The following is a 14,187-nucleotide window of genomic DNA, read 5'->3' on the forward strand; positions in this document are numbered from 1 at the left end:
TGCAATGGGCCCGGAGAACCTCCGTCACCCACACGTGCTGGGACAAGCTGATTTTTGCCAGGCAACCTTGGACTGGGCTCTCAAAGTGCCAGCATCTTCCTTCTGCAGGTCTTGGCTTCCCTCAGCGGAGGTGCACCCTTCACCGCCACAGGAGAGGCATCAAATGCAAGCGATGCCCTGCCAGGATGCACCAGAAGCCTTCTGGAAGGACTGGGGTCATCACGGTGGGAGTCGGCGGCACCCGTGGGAGTGGGGTTCGGTGTTGGGAGATGGGGCACTGCAAGAGCCCGCTCCTTCCCAGGCTGTGTCCGCCGGCTCCCCTCCCTCCCATTGCCCAACGCCCCGGCGGTGACCGCAGCTATTGCTTAACCTGGAAGAGGAGCAGCAGGGAAGTTCCGACATGGTTTTGTTACTATCATTTAAAAAACAATTTAGCATCTGGAAAGAGCAGGCAGCACCACGTGACTGACCGCTGCTTCGTGTGCAACTACCAAGTGCCCCATGATGCGATTTGTAAATATTTATTCTGGATAATTTTTCTGTGTCTTACTGAATTATTTTCTGCTCTGCAGAGCAGTTGCAGAAGCAGCCGGGGGAGAGCCAGCCCTGGCGTCCCGCGGTGTCCCCGATGGCTGTGCCGGCACGCGCTGCCCCGGCTGGCTCTGAAAGGGGGAAATATATCACGGTGGTGCCCCCCTGGCGCATTGAACTCTTTTGGCTGACCAATTTTCACCCCCCGAGGTGCTTTCCTCCCTCAGACGTGCTCCTTGCAGGCACTGGAGGCACGAAAGCAGAGCCCCGTGCCCTACTGGGACCCCAGGGCTGTCAGAGATTCGGGACGTTTGTTTTTTTTTTTTTTAACGAAAGCCCTGTTCTTTTTCAAATAGATGTGTTTTGGGCAGTCTTCTGTAGCTGTTTCAGGGCTTTATGAGAACCGGGGTTGAGAGTGCAGGCAGTGGCTGTGCCCAGCCCTGGTACAGGTTATGACCGTTTGTGCCATCAACCACTTAACACCAGCAAAGAGTTTCATGAGGGATATTTTTTTGGCCATCATGACTGTGAGGAGGGGTCCTGGGCTGACACCTTGGGCTCAGGCAACATGAGGTGATTCTCCAGCTCGGCACCAGAGCTGAGGAGCGAGTGTAAATGTCCTGCTGTGACAGAGAGGCCAGTGGTGCCCCGAGTCCACCTATGCTGACCATTAGAGGTGTAGCTCTTCCTTGGGGTTCACCACCTGGCCTCGGCCAAGTGTGTGGAGAAATACTCGGGGGGGTGGCTGGTCACCTGCTGTGCTGTACTTTGTCAGGCCTCACTGGGGGACCTGCTGTAAAGGTGTTATGTACCAAAGACTGATGGTTGCTTGGGGTATTTTTTGGCATCAGCCTGTTAGTTCCTGTAGGAGAGGAAATGGCAATGTCCTAGTTTTGCAGAGCCATCTGGAGTTGGGGACTGATCACCAACCGTGTAACCGCTGCAGGGCTGCTGAGGAGACGCCTGGAGAGGAGCAGTGCGCGGGTGAAGAAGGGACGGTGACACCCCCAGGTCAGTGGGCAAGGAAAAGCTAAGGTGATCATCGACATCTTACCTTCTGGGCTGATGCCTGAGGAGGGTGGGAAAGCCCCAGCATGGCAGTGCCTCGGGGGTGGCGGAGGGGATGGGACAAGCGGCCCCTTGCCATTGTGGGGAGCTGTGGGAGACGGTGTAGGATGGGTAGGAGTGTGTGAGTGGGAGTTGTGCGTACGGCATGGGACTTCCATGTGCGTGTGAAGGGTTGGAGGGGTGTACATAGAGACTGGGCAGTGTACAGATGTAGGTTCAGGTGTGAGGGGGCTGTTGCATGGTGTGAGCAGGCTGTGGATGTGTTTGAGGACAGGAAGCGTGGGGGCTGTCTGCAGGAACAGGCGCTGTCTGTACATGGAGGCTGTGTGTGAATACAGGCAGTGGATATGTGTGTGAGAAGGCCTGGTGTGTGTGAAGAAGGCTGTCAGTACAGGCGGACGTGTGTGTGTGTGAGGAGGCTATATCCAGTGTGTATGGAAGGAGGGCTGTGAGTACAGGCAGACAGGTGCATGTGATGGTTTACCCAGTGTGTATGGAAGGAGGGCTGTGAGTACAGGCAGACGTGTGTGAGAGGAGGACTGTGAGTATACCCAGTGTGTGTGTGTGTGAGGAGGGATGCGACTACAGGCGGACATGTGTGTGTCTGTACGGAAGGCTGTGAGTACAGGCGGATGTGTGTGTGAGGAGGGCTGTGAGGATACCCAGTGCGTGTGGAAGGAGGGCTGAGTACAGGCAGATGTGTGTGTGAGTACAGGCAGTGTGTGCGAGCACAGGTGGTGTTTGAACGTGTGTGTGTCAGGCTGTATGTGAGGACAGGCCGACTGTGTGTGTGTATGTGTGTGTGTCTGAGGAGGGCTGTCCACGCCAGGACAGGCGGGGGCTGTGAGGAGGGCTGAGCCTGTGTGGCGACGGGCGAGCTGTGCGAGGAGGGCTGTGTGAGGACAGGCGGGGGTGTGTGTGTGCGTGTGGTGTGTGTGAGGACAGGCGGAGTGTGTGTGTGTGTGAGGAGCGAGGCGAGGCGCTGCCCGCCGGCAGGCCCGCTCCCCTCCCGCCGGGCGCAGGCCGCCGAGCGCCGCCCTCACACGCTGCGGGCTGGGCGGCGGGGCCGGCTCCTTCCCCCTCCCTCCCTGCCGCCGCCGCCGCCGGGCCCCTCTCCGCCCGGGCCCGCCGCCCCCGGCCCGCCGCCGCCCCGCCCTCCGCCTCTCTCCCTCCCTCCCTCCCTCCCTGTCGGCCGGGCGGGCGGCAGCCGGCGCGGCCCCTTTAATTCCCCCGCTCCCCTCCCCCGCCCGGTCGCTCCAGCCTCCATTTTCCAGCGGATCCGGCACCTGGAGGCGGCGGCGGGAGCGGCCCGCGCCCCGCACCCGGCCCCGTCCCGGGCATGGCCGCCAACATGTACCGGGTGGGAGGTAAGAGCCCCCGGGGCCCTGGCCCCGCCGTGGTCCGGCCCGGCCCCGCCGCGCCTCCCGCCCCTCACTCCCTCCCGCGTGTGAGCGGCGCCTCGGGGGCCCGGCGGGCCGCGGCGGCGGGGCAGGCCCGGGGCGGGGCGGCGGCCCAGCGGGGCGGCGGGAGGCCGGGGCGGGCGAGGGGCCGGGGTTCAAGGCAGCGCCTGGGGCGGGCGAGGGGCCGAGGGGGCAGCCCGGGAGGGGGGGCTGGTGGGGCGCGGGGCCTGGTGGGGGCTCCGGGACGGGCGGCGTGTGGGGCAGGAGCGGGGCAGGGGCCTGGTGAGCCGCGGGGTGAGGAGGAGGCCTGGCGTGGGGTTAAACGGGGTGAAGGGCTGCTGTGAGGGAGCCCTTGTGGGGGCGGTGGGCTTGAGTTATGTGAGCCGGGGATGTGGAGAAGGCTTAGGTGAGGGGTAAGGAGCGGAGAACAGCTTTATCTGGGGCCGTATGGGGCATGTGATGTGCAGGGCTGGGGGTGCTCAGGGGCCTTGGGCAGAGAGGTGCGGAGGGCACAGGCGGGGTGAGATGGGTTAGTGGGGCTGGGGCAAGGCAGGAAAGCAGGAGCGGAGAGGCCGTGGGGAAGCAGGGTCAGGCTGGGGCCTGGGGTGCAGGGTGGCTGCTGGGATGGGGGTCATGCGAGGTTGTAGGGATGGGGACCAAGGAGGAGTTGCTGCGATAAAAAGGAGCACAAAGATGGGCAGAGGCTGCTGGTAGACCAGGGGACTGGTGGTGAGGCACGTCCTGCAGATCTTGGCCTCCCCTTCCACCCTTGCTGTTTTGTTGTACAGCTTCCCATTAGTCTTCTATTCAGGGTTGCACTCCTGTCTGATTGTCCTTTGTTTTGACTCACGTGAAGAGAAAGGAGAGGCAAGAGGGTTTGGGATTGCGTTTTATGGAATATAAACCGGGGGTGGTCTGGCACGAATTTGTGCTCGGCCATTTTCCTTCATAAAAGCTGTTCTGTGGAGCTTCCTTCTCCCCAGGACTATAGGATGTGCAGGAAAACATTTTTGTGGGGTTCCCTCCTTTTCAAAATACCTCATTTTTTGTGGAGTTCTGTAAAATTGGAGTAAAGTAAACAAGGGAAAAAATATAGCAAAGGTGGCCAAGGCGTCCTGTCTGGCTGCTCTCCATCAACAACTACTTTCTGTTCTTTCTGCTTTTCTGGCCTACCCTTACTTTGTGCTCTGAAAAATGCCACTTCTTTTGTCACGTTAATACTTTTTTTCCTGGTTGCACTTGGTTTCACAGAGGGATAAGGTGTGCCTCTTGGCTGTCCCAGCTTTGTTTCTTGGATTGCTACAAGCTGATAGGGTGCATGTAGCATTATGTTGGTTTGGAGATGCTGAGAACAGAAAGAGAAAGGGCAAGATGAGTTGTGGAAATTTACAGCTCGGTTCCTGGTGTAACTTACGAAGGGAATCGTTTCCTGGAAATTATTGTTTGGCATTTATTGTTATAGGCTCCAGTTTTGTGTGGAATGGCGTCTCTAGTATTTTGTATGCCAAAATCTGCACTGTGCACCCCACGGGTGGTGGGAACGGACTTCTAGAGATCTCTAGGCCAACCTCCTGCTAGAAGCTGTCCTGTTGGAGCAGGATGCTTGGGGCTGTGTCCAGCCTGGTTCTGAGTATCTTTAAGGATGGTGATACCACCCTTACTTTAGGCCCTGTCCAGTATTTGACCACGCTTATAGCAAATACTTGTTTCTCTGTGCCTGGTTGGATTTTCTCGTGTTCTGGCTGGTGTCCGGTGTCCCTCATCCTATCCCTGCGCGTCTCTGAGAAGAGCCTGTTCCCTCTTGCTCAGTAATTGTAGACAGCAGTAACGTCTTCCCTGAGCCTTCTCCTTCCTGGGCTGACCTAACCTGCCTCTCTCAGCCTTCCTTTGCGTGTCCTGTGCTCTAGCACTGACCACCTTGGTATGTCACCACCCTTGAGCTGGGGAGCCCAAGCTGGACCCAGCTCTCACAAGTGCTTAGCAGAGGAGCAGGATCCGCCCCCTTGCTCTGCTGGCTGCACTCCTGGTAACGCAGCGATGTTGCTGCCTTTGCTGCAAGGGTGTGCTGTTGGCTCCTGGGCAATTTGTTGTTTTACCAGGTGCCTTCCTACAGAGATGCTGTGCTGACAGCCTGTACCACTGCAGAGAGTTATCCCACCCAAGATGTGGGGCTTTGCTCTAGCCGTAGTTGAACTTGCTGCAGTTCTTGTTAACCCATTTTCCAGTTTGCTGAAGTCCCTTTGAATAGCAGCCCTGCCCTCCAGCATGTGGTACGCTTTTCCCAACTCTTAGAGAGTGTACTCTAGCCCGTATCCAGGTCATTAAAAATCTTCTAAGCAGGGCTCTGGCCCCAGTGTTGATCCTCGAGGGATACCATTAGTAACCGGCAGCCAGATGAAGGTTGTAAGTGATGATTACAATCCTTAGAGCCTGGCATCCCAGCCAGATTTCTCCTACCTTTATCGTCCGGTTATCCAGGTCACACCTCAGCACTTTGCTGTGAAGGATGCTGTGGGAGACTAGCAAAGCCTTTGACACGAAGTCAAGGTGTATAACACCCTCTGCTCTCCTCTCAGCCACAGAGCCAGCCTTTTCATCCCAGAGGAGATTCAGGCTAGTCAGGCATGATTTGCCTTTGATATATCCATTTTGGCTGGTCTTGGTCACTTTCTTGTTTTTCCTGTAGTTGGAAATGGTGCCCAGGATTTGCTCCGTAACCTTTCCGGGCAGAGGGCAAGGCAGTTGGCTGATAGCCGAGGTTACAGTGCTCTGTTATTGTACATATGGATGAAGTCTTGATTTGACATATTACCAAGACCAACATATGGATGGATGCAGCTGTTTCTGTGTGAGCGCTCTGTTCAGCCTGAGACGGAGGAGTTTGCATTATTGAATTATTTCTGACCTCTGGTGCTGGTATCTCCAGTTGAGTGTGAACTCCAGGGCAGGATTAAACCCTGAATGGGATTTGTGCATAGTCATTTTGTATACTTCCCACTGGAAGACAAACATTCAGCAGATAATCTGTAAATATTCTCATGGCTCCTGAATTGTATTGTATGAACTCCAGACCTAACAGCTACCAAAAGCAGCTTGTTTGCTATAGATCAATAGCACTCCTAGAAGTATACATTGACTCAGAAAGAAAGATGATCGCTTTTGGCCTAATCATGAAACACTATGAATTCTTGTTTTCAGAAAACCAGTAGGTGGGCTGCACTTCTCTGATAAAGACTGATTTTTAAACGCATAGTTGACAGCTCTTCTAGAGGGCGCTAAGTGTCTTGCTCTCTTTTAATGTTGACGTACAGTAGTTCCTTTATAGAGGAGCTGAGGAGCCTGCACTATGGGGGCCAATAATGGCATGCAAGTCTTCTTCTTGGTGTTGTGTCATGCAGTGAGCATGCTTGAGGGGGCTAGGAGCTGCCACTTGAATGGTTATAAGACTCTGTGGGTAAGTTGACTGGTGTGTTGAGTTGCTTAGAGAAAGCAACTGGTTTTCCTGGTTCCTGCCAAGTTTCTACTGGAGGCCAGTACAAATGGGACTCTCATAAGTTAGCACAGTTCTTGGGGGATGTAAAACTTCCTAAATGTGTAGGGAGGATGCCAGGGTATCAAATTCCAAAATGAAATACGGGATCTTACTCTCCAGAAGGGAATCCTGGAATCGCCTGCCTCTAATGAAGTGAAGATTTTCTTAACAGCTGCCATACAGCCATGAAATAAATGGCAGCACGATGAGAGTGGTCTGCTTCTGCTTGGCAGGAGTCATGGTGGGCTGGTCTCCTGCTTCATGGAGTGGACTGGCAGTCTGCACAATCACAGATCGTATGGGAACATTGGATAAACACCAGATCTGAGAAGCTTGGGACCTCTGAGCTGGAATTTGGGGCCTCTGATGAAAAAATGCATGTGGGAGAGAGATGTTCATTGTTCTAGCTAGTGCCAGGCTCCGCTTTCAGGAGAGTGCTGTGTCAGCTGCTTGGAAGAGAACAGGTCATCTCGGTATCAAGAGACTTTCCAACAGCTATTCTGTCTCCATCTTCTCCGGGAGAGTTTAATTGTAGTATGACAAGTATTTCTTTACCAGCAGTAATTGATTGAGCCCCACTGCAGGTTTATGCCCGTGTGGCGTTCCCTTGATGCAGTGAAACGATGATTTTTGCATTTCCATCTTGCACTGATTTAAGGAACTTAAATTTTCCACCTTCCCTCCTCCTCACTCTTTGTTTTTTCCTGGATTATTTTTAATCTGCATCAGCTACCCGATCTGGTTCACCGTGGGACTGTGTGAACAGCTGAATGGGCTCAGTGGGAGGGCTGGGAACAAGGGGATGGGGAAAGAAAGGAGAGGAAGGATGGAGGAAGAACTACTGAAGCCAACACTTTTGCTGAGACAAATGTCAGTTTATGCTTTTAGATGAAAAGCCTTTTATATGTTCCTGACTTGTAAGAGTTGCCCTCTTGTTTGGGAGTGAACTCGGCTACAAAATTATCATTGTTTTCAAGTCTATGGTATATTTAACATGTGTCAAAAAGGCATTGGAAGATATGATCACAGGTCAGTCAAGCACATATGTGCTAGCCACAACTAACACATTTAAAGTAAGGGAAATTTTGACCCCACAGCGCCTGGCATGGGCACCTAAAATTCCCAGCAGCTTTCTGCCAGCGTGCTGGAGACTGAAGCTCCACAACTTAGTTGGTGGTGTTACTCTTGCTCACCAGGTGAGACCTGGTATTGGTGTGCCTGTCTGTGCTGCAGTCATACTTCTCATTTCAGCGTAGCCATCCCCAAAGTTTTTAAGAATGGCAGCATGACATCATCTCTGTTATTATAGGGTGTTATTAATGCGTGGCTGGGGACCATGGTTTGACCTGCCCCCATCCCGTTACATACCCCTGTTTGGAATTCAGACTCTCCTGGCGGTGTACGACTCCTGAGATCGGTACTGCTGCTGGAGAGCTGCGAGCGGATGGGTGCCTTGGTCCTCTTGGCATCATAATGATGTCAATAATAATTTTCTGTGCTCTTCCGGCTAAAGAACCAAGGTACGGAGCTATTAAGGAAGTTTGCACAGAAACATGTCATTGAGTCTGGATCTGGAGCATGTAGTTCAGATAATTTCACTGCAGGGGCATGTGTAAACCCTCTCCTGTCCCCTTCCTTTGTTATCAGTGTGTATGTATTTTGGGTTGCAAGAGGGTTTAGGGTGGGTTTTCTTGTTTTGGCATTTGGTTTGTGTTTTTTTATTCTTTATTAACTTTTAGCTAAGTGGAGTGTTTGAAGGTAACTTGAGCTGAGAGTGGGTTTAGTCTAGAGAGGGCTGTTAAATAACCAGTAAAGATAGTAAAAATAAGTTTATTCTCGCAACTTACTAATAGGTTTCTGCGGTCATTGGCCCTAATAAATATAGGAAGGCTACCAGCTTATCATGTTTCGGCAACAGCCAGGCAGTGGGTTTCTTCCTCTTTTCCTCTCATTGTTTCTAGTTTATCTTCTTATGTTTTACAGTTTTCCTTTTCTTCCCTCTCTCCCCCATATCAGACTGCTTCAGCATCATTAGCCTTTAATTGGGAAACGTTGCATGGTGGGGGAGTGTGTTGTCAGCCAGTTTAGGTGTTTGGGGCTAGACCTATAACAATTGTGTCGATACATGCTCTGTGGATTTGTAATATCTGCAAAGCCATTTGCAGCTGGCGAAATGGAGCGAAAGCACTAAGCTTGCTTCTGCCAAAGAGGGGAAACCTGGCTTCCCCCGTCTTTGTCCCTGGCAGGGTGGTGCTCACCTACTGCCTCTTCTCATTTTTCTTGGCTGCCTCTTTGGCCAGATTGGTGTCGCTGGCCCATTAGAATGTCAACACAGCCACCAAGAGAGTTTTCTGCTGGGTTTAGTGAGTTTAAGCAGTTACTGGAGCTGTGTGTGGGAGGCTGTGCCAGGGTGGCCTGCCGGGAAGGCTGGGGGGACACCGTGGGCCTGTGGTCAGGGCTGGCAGTGGTTTGGTGGGCAGCTGAGCTGCACCTCGGCAGTGCCCACTCGCTGCTGTTCTCCTTGGCGGCCCTTGGAGCCCATTGGTGGTGTTTGTGTGTTTTGCCTTTCAGTCATGGTGAATATAACACACTTGATAAGAAATTGTGGAAAAGGAACTTTTGAACTCTTTAAGCATCTCCTTTTGTTTTACTAGTGAGATTTTGGGTGAATGTAAGATATTTTCATTTCACTTGTATGTAGTTGTTTTTCAAGCAACTTTTGATGTTTAAACAACTTAACTTTGAATAAATAAAGAGTACTTAATCTCTCCACAGTAGGACAAGAAGAGAATACAGTGGTGGTTGTTATTGTTTTTACTTCAGATTGTAAACTACTCCTGAGCAGTTTGGGGTCACTTGAAAGCATGGATATGAAGTGTTGGAACTCACCTACTTGTAGTTCTGCACATTTTCTGGCAACAAGTAATCTGCTAAGTCTGTGTTACTTCTGCCACCAAGTAATGAGTTTTACACTGTATCTTACTGCTTTGCAAGTTCATTATTTTTTAAATTCCCAAACAGGACCAAGCGCTTCAGCTGCTTTGCCTGAGTTTCCCATGAGGTTTAGCTAACTGGAACTGTTGGGAAAGGTGCTCTTGTTAAGATATTACAGTTCTAGGTCTTTAGTATCTCAGAGTTTACTGCCATAGATCTTAATATCTAAAGAGGCCCTGCTTCAAAATGCTTTTTTAGGTCTGGTATGATTCTTCCCCTTGTCTTTACTTGTAAAGCCAAATTTGGTCTGTTGGACTGTTTGCTGTTAACAAGAACTAATGAGTTTCTGTTGTAATTATTTAATGTGTAAGAAAGCATTTCAGTAGGGAAACACATCGAGGATTTTTTTGCATTAAAAAAGACACAACCTTCTTTTAAAAGGAACTTTGTTACGCTACAGTTCAAAGGGGATTGAACCCTGGTTCTTAGGTGAGTAATTTAATTCATTCTCCATTGCAGGTGGCAAGTTTCTCATGTCCGATAGGATATGGCATACAGCTGTTCCTGGAAGTTAATACATTGTGAGGTCCTCAGAGTTGGTGCTGGATATTCAAACATTACAAAGTTTAAACTTTAAGTATATCTGGCAACCTTTTTATGTTCATGTATTTCACAGATTTTCTTGAAACATACAGTAAAGCCTAACATGAATTTAAGGAAGAAAGTGTTCTTTTGGAAGCTTCAGGAAATGAAGCCTTCTCCCCCATGCTGCTCCTGCACTTCTTGCACACCAGTCTTTTTTGAAATATTCTTAGTGGACTAAACACTATGTGCCTAGAAACCATTCTTATCTCAGTGAGGAATTCAGACCATAAAGACAATAGTCTGTGTACTTCTGATTTACTTGTTTGCTTCACAAAAAAACCCCTTGAAATTTCAGCTTGACATCTATGAAAAATGTTTGTGTTTATTTAAAAGTTGTGATGGTTGTATTGAGACCTAGGCTGGACTGAGCAGAGGAGACCCTTTAAGGGAAGCTCCTGATCCATATCTTGGATGATCCGTTTACTGCCTCTGTGGGGACTTGTCCTTTATGTACATCTCCATTGCCTGTGGGACCGGAGTAATGTGTCTTGTGAGAAACGTGAAGACTTCCTCAATTTGTTATCCCCTTAAGCCGTAAGGGAAGGCTTAAGTCTTGAAGAATGAGGTTTTCTTTGTGGTCTCCTGCAGAATGAAACATCTGTTTGTTTTTGGTGTATCACTTCTAACTAAACCACCGTTTCTGCTTGCTAAAGTAAGCGAGGAGGCAGATGAATCACTTTTAGGGGCGGGACCTGTGAAGTACCCGTGAAGCTTTCAGGTTGTGTAGCCCAGCCCAGAAGGAACCATGTGCATGGTCTTCTTTTCCAGCTCTTTGGTTAGATGGTCTTTAGGAAGGAGGGTTGTTCCTGAGATAACTTTTACTTGGCGTTGATCAATGCAGTAAAGTGAAGAAGTTAGTTGGCAGCTTTGAAGTGAGTTTGCAAGCGAAAGAGAAATTTTAGGCTTCTCTAGTCTTTTACATGTGTGTTGCTCGCAAGCTGTTTAGTCTTCGTGGCGCCTGAGATTTCACAGCTCGGGTTCTGTGCATTGCCAGATCACCAAACGTCATCTGTGTCAGATGTGGCCTGTGGTAATGTTTCTGTTAAATTGCACATGTACGCTCTGGTTAATTCAGGGACTTTATGCTTTTATGCAAGATGTAGGGGGACAGACGATACTTGACCAAGCATAAAGATAGTGTGATGTGAGCAGATGATTCCTGATTTAGCACAGAGCTTGTCCTTACAGAGTTAAGCTGTCAACATCTGAGCCAATTTGAACCAGCCAAGTGAGACAGTTTCTGTGGATGTTTCTTTTGGTATTGGTGTCGATTTAAGCAACCAACGCCTGTTCTCAGGCACTTGTTACTGTCCTCACGTTTCTTCCTTAGCTGGGCTTACGCAGCTCAGCATGGCTGTGCAGCAAAGCCCATCAGGGAATTGGTTTGGTTGGGAGACAGTTTTTTGACTCAGGTGAGTTCCTAATAGGGTTTACAGCGTGTGTGCCTGCCTCCTCCCATCCAAGGAGAAGCTGTCACAACTTGAGGGGGTGGTATGAGAGGGCGGGGGATGAATCAGCTTCACTGGCACTCTTGTTTGAAGAAACATCTGTGAAACTATGGCAGTAGTTTATACTGGATCCGTGTTTTACATTGTGAAGCCATGATGGTTTTGATCTGGCACTGAAAGCCTTACTCCTGGACTTAATATACTGTCATACCCTGGCCTAAGCAGTTAATTCAGGTTGGCTAACTGAAGTCAAACATTGCTCTTAAGCAAACATAAACAAAAAGCAAACTTTTTTGTTGTTTTGTTTGTTTCTTGAGGGTGGTACCGAACTTGGTGTCTGAGTGCTTCAGGGGTTCTTGTTTTGAAGCTCTTGAGATGCTTGCAGAGAACATAAAGCTGATTTCTTGTCATCTTCTGTGCTGCCTAAATATCTTTTGGAAAATAATGTCTTTCTTATCTGTCCTTCACCATGAGAATTGCAATGGAACAGGCTGTTCTCTTGGCTGCTAAAGAAGAACATTATTAGGGTGCAGTTCGAGGATACTCCTCCCGTATGCCCCCCGCCCACTCTAAAATACTCCTCCATATTTTAAGGAGTTCTCTTCTTACTAGTTTCTCCATCTGCTCAAGTGTTTCTCTGGCTCTTCTGTAAAGTAGACCACCCTGATCTTTCGTTACAACCGACCTTGTTTTTTTATTTCCATGAGCTGGTTCATGGTATCACCCCACAAAGAGTTGTACTGGCGCAGCTGAAATTACGTAGGCTCACAACTTTGCTACTGCAGAAAACGTTTGTATGGCCTACATCCTTGGGAACTGAAGTGGCAGAAGGAGTAATACAGAACAGGCTTTGTGTCCAGAGGACTTTGAGTCATGCTTAGTTACCTCATGTAAAGCTGACAATAAAAAAGTAGTTCTCCAGGAATATTTAGTATTCTTGTCCTGCAGGAAGCTGGAGGGAGTTGACTTAGTGAACCTAAAGGGTCAGTGCCACATGCAGATGTGCCTCAGTTATATGGAGTGCGATATTGGAAGCAGATTAATTGAAATGTGTTTCCTTGTAGTGCCATATAATTGATTTCTAGCAGCAGAATTGCTTCTTTGTCCTCAGGGTAGTACTTTGGAAGCTTAATTTTATTTTCAGGATTCTCACAAACTCTCAAGTCTTGTTTGTACACAGTGTCTCTACCTTACCTTTAAGCTGGCATCTGTAGTAGCAGTTACATCAGCATGGCATAGTTCTTATCCAAGAAGAGTGACCCATGAAGCACAGCTGACACCTGTAACCTCTTTTTCACAAGTGCCAGCAGATTGCTGTCCTTCATTTTTTTTCCCACAGATCTTCTTCAACTGTAAAACAGCCAACAGTGCTGTGAGGAACTGAAATAAGGATGTCGACTTTATCTAAAATTTGTGTTTGTTCTTCCCCTTCTGCTCCCGCTCCTTTGAAATTTTGGACTTCTACTGGAAAAGGATCCATATATATGAACTCTATGCCTCATCCAGAGCTGAGATCCCGAGTCTCTTAGGTTGTTGCTGCTAGACAGAGTACCTAGGTTCTTCCCCACTAGAGAGGGTAAACTTTTGGGAACACACTTGGTCATAATGAATCAGATCAGAAGTTAATTGAGCCCAGGACCTGCCTGGAACAGCACTGACAATGGAGGTGTTGGGAGGTGCATAAGAAAGTGCCTTTGGTAATTCCCCCAAACACAGCAGTGATTTGCTTTCAAACCTAGTCTATTAATTGTTTCTGAAATGGGAACCATTTCATATCTCTGATTATTAGTCTTACCTTTCTCAGTTGTAGTTTTAGTATCTCTGTATTCAAGATAGGGAACAGTGATCAGAACTTAATTATCTTTGAGACTTCTGTCCCTCTGTGAAATGATTGAAATCAAACAAAGGGTTCAGGAGTTAATAGGGAAGAACTAATGCATGGATAATGGAGTTGCATAAACCTTGTTTCACTAAGAATCAGGCAAAAAAATTATATGAGGCAGCTGGACAGGAATTTTTCTTCCCCCCTTTGACATGATACAAAACAAACAGAAGACCTTTGGGAAGTTCCAAATCCCTTAATGTTTCAGAGTTTAATCTGGATCAGGCAACCATCAGTTTTTCCAAGCAAGTTGCATGTCGTTAACTTATATGGGGTTTTCTTTTTACCAAAAAAGGTAGAGAGTATTTCTTAGCTTGAGTAGAGTTCTGTGTGGTAGATATTTGAGTTTTTGTTTGTAACCATTACAGGTCCTTCACGGGTTTGATTTTGGGTTTATTTGGGTTTTTTTGGTAGTACCTCTTACGACATGAGAGGTTGCACTCATAAAAGCTTGTATCAGCTTTTTCATAGCTCTGTTTATAATCCATAGTCCTTTTACATGGACCTTGCTATGAATTGCTCCTACTTTAGGGTTACAGTTTCAGGAATACTGAACCTGGATTTTTGGAGGCAAGTCAGGAAAACTGATAATGTGGTTTTCATCTCTAAACAGCCAAGTTATTTTGGCTGTCCCTTTCTATGTACAAGTTTTGCACATTTGGAAGAAAATGTAATGCAAACATTTTGTTTACCACATGAATGTGTAGATAATCCTTGTTTCTTGAGTGTTTTACAGTTTGGGAATTT

The 14,187-nt window shown here is 48.7% G+C and overlaps 1 protein-coding gene across 1 annotated transcript in view; it reads left to right on the top strand.

Moving 5' to 3' along the window:
• The first annotated feature begins 2,938 nt into the window (after positions 1-2,938).
• The window catches only part of MTA1 (metastasis associated 1), an 86,482-nt gene continuing 75,233 nt past the window's right edge, over positions 2,939-14,187 (top strand). The window contains exon 1 of the mRNA XM_074151775.1: positions 2,939-2,966. Within this exon, the coding sequence (XP_074007876.1) occupies positions 2,939-2,966 (28 nt within the window). The remainder of the gene's footprint in view (positions 2,967-14,187) is intronic.

The sequence above is a fragment of the Numenius arquata genome, chromosome 8, assembly GCF_964106895.1.
Source record: "Numenius arquata chromosome 8, bNumArq3.hap1.1, whole genome shotgun sequence".
NCBI classification, from domain to species: domain Eukaryota; kingdom Metazoa; phylum Chordata; class Aves; order Charadriiformes; family Scolopacidae; genus Numenius; species Numenius arquata.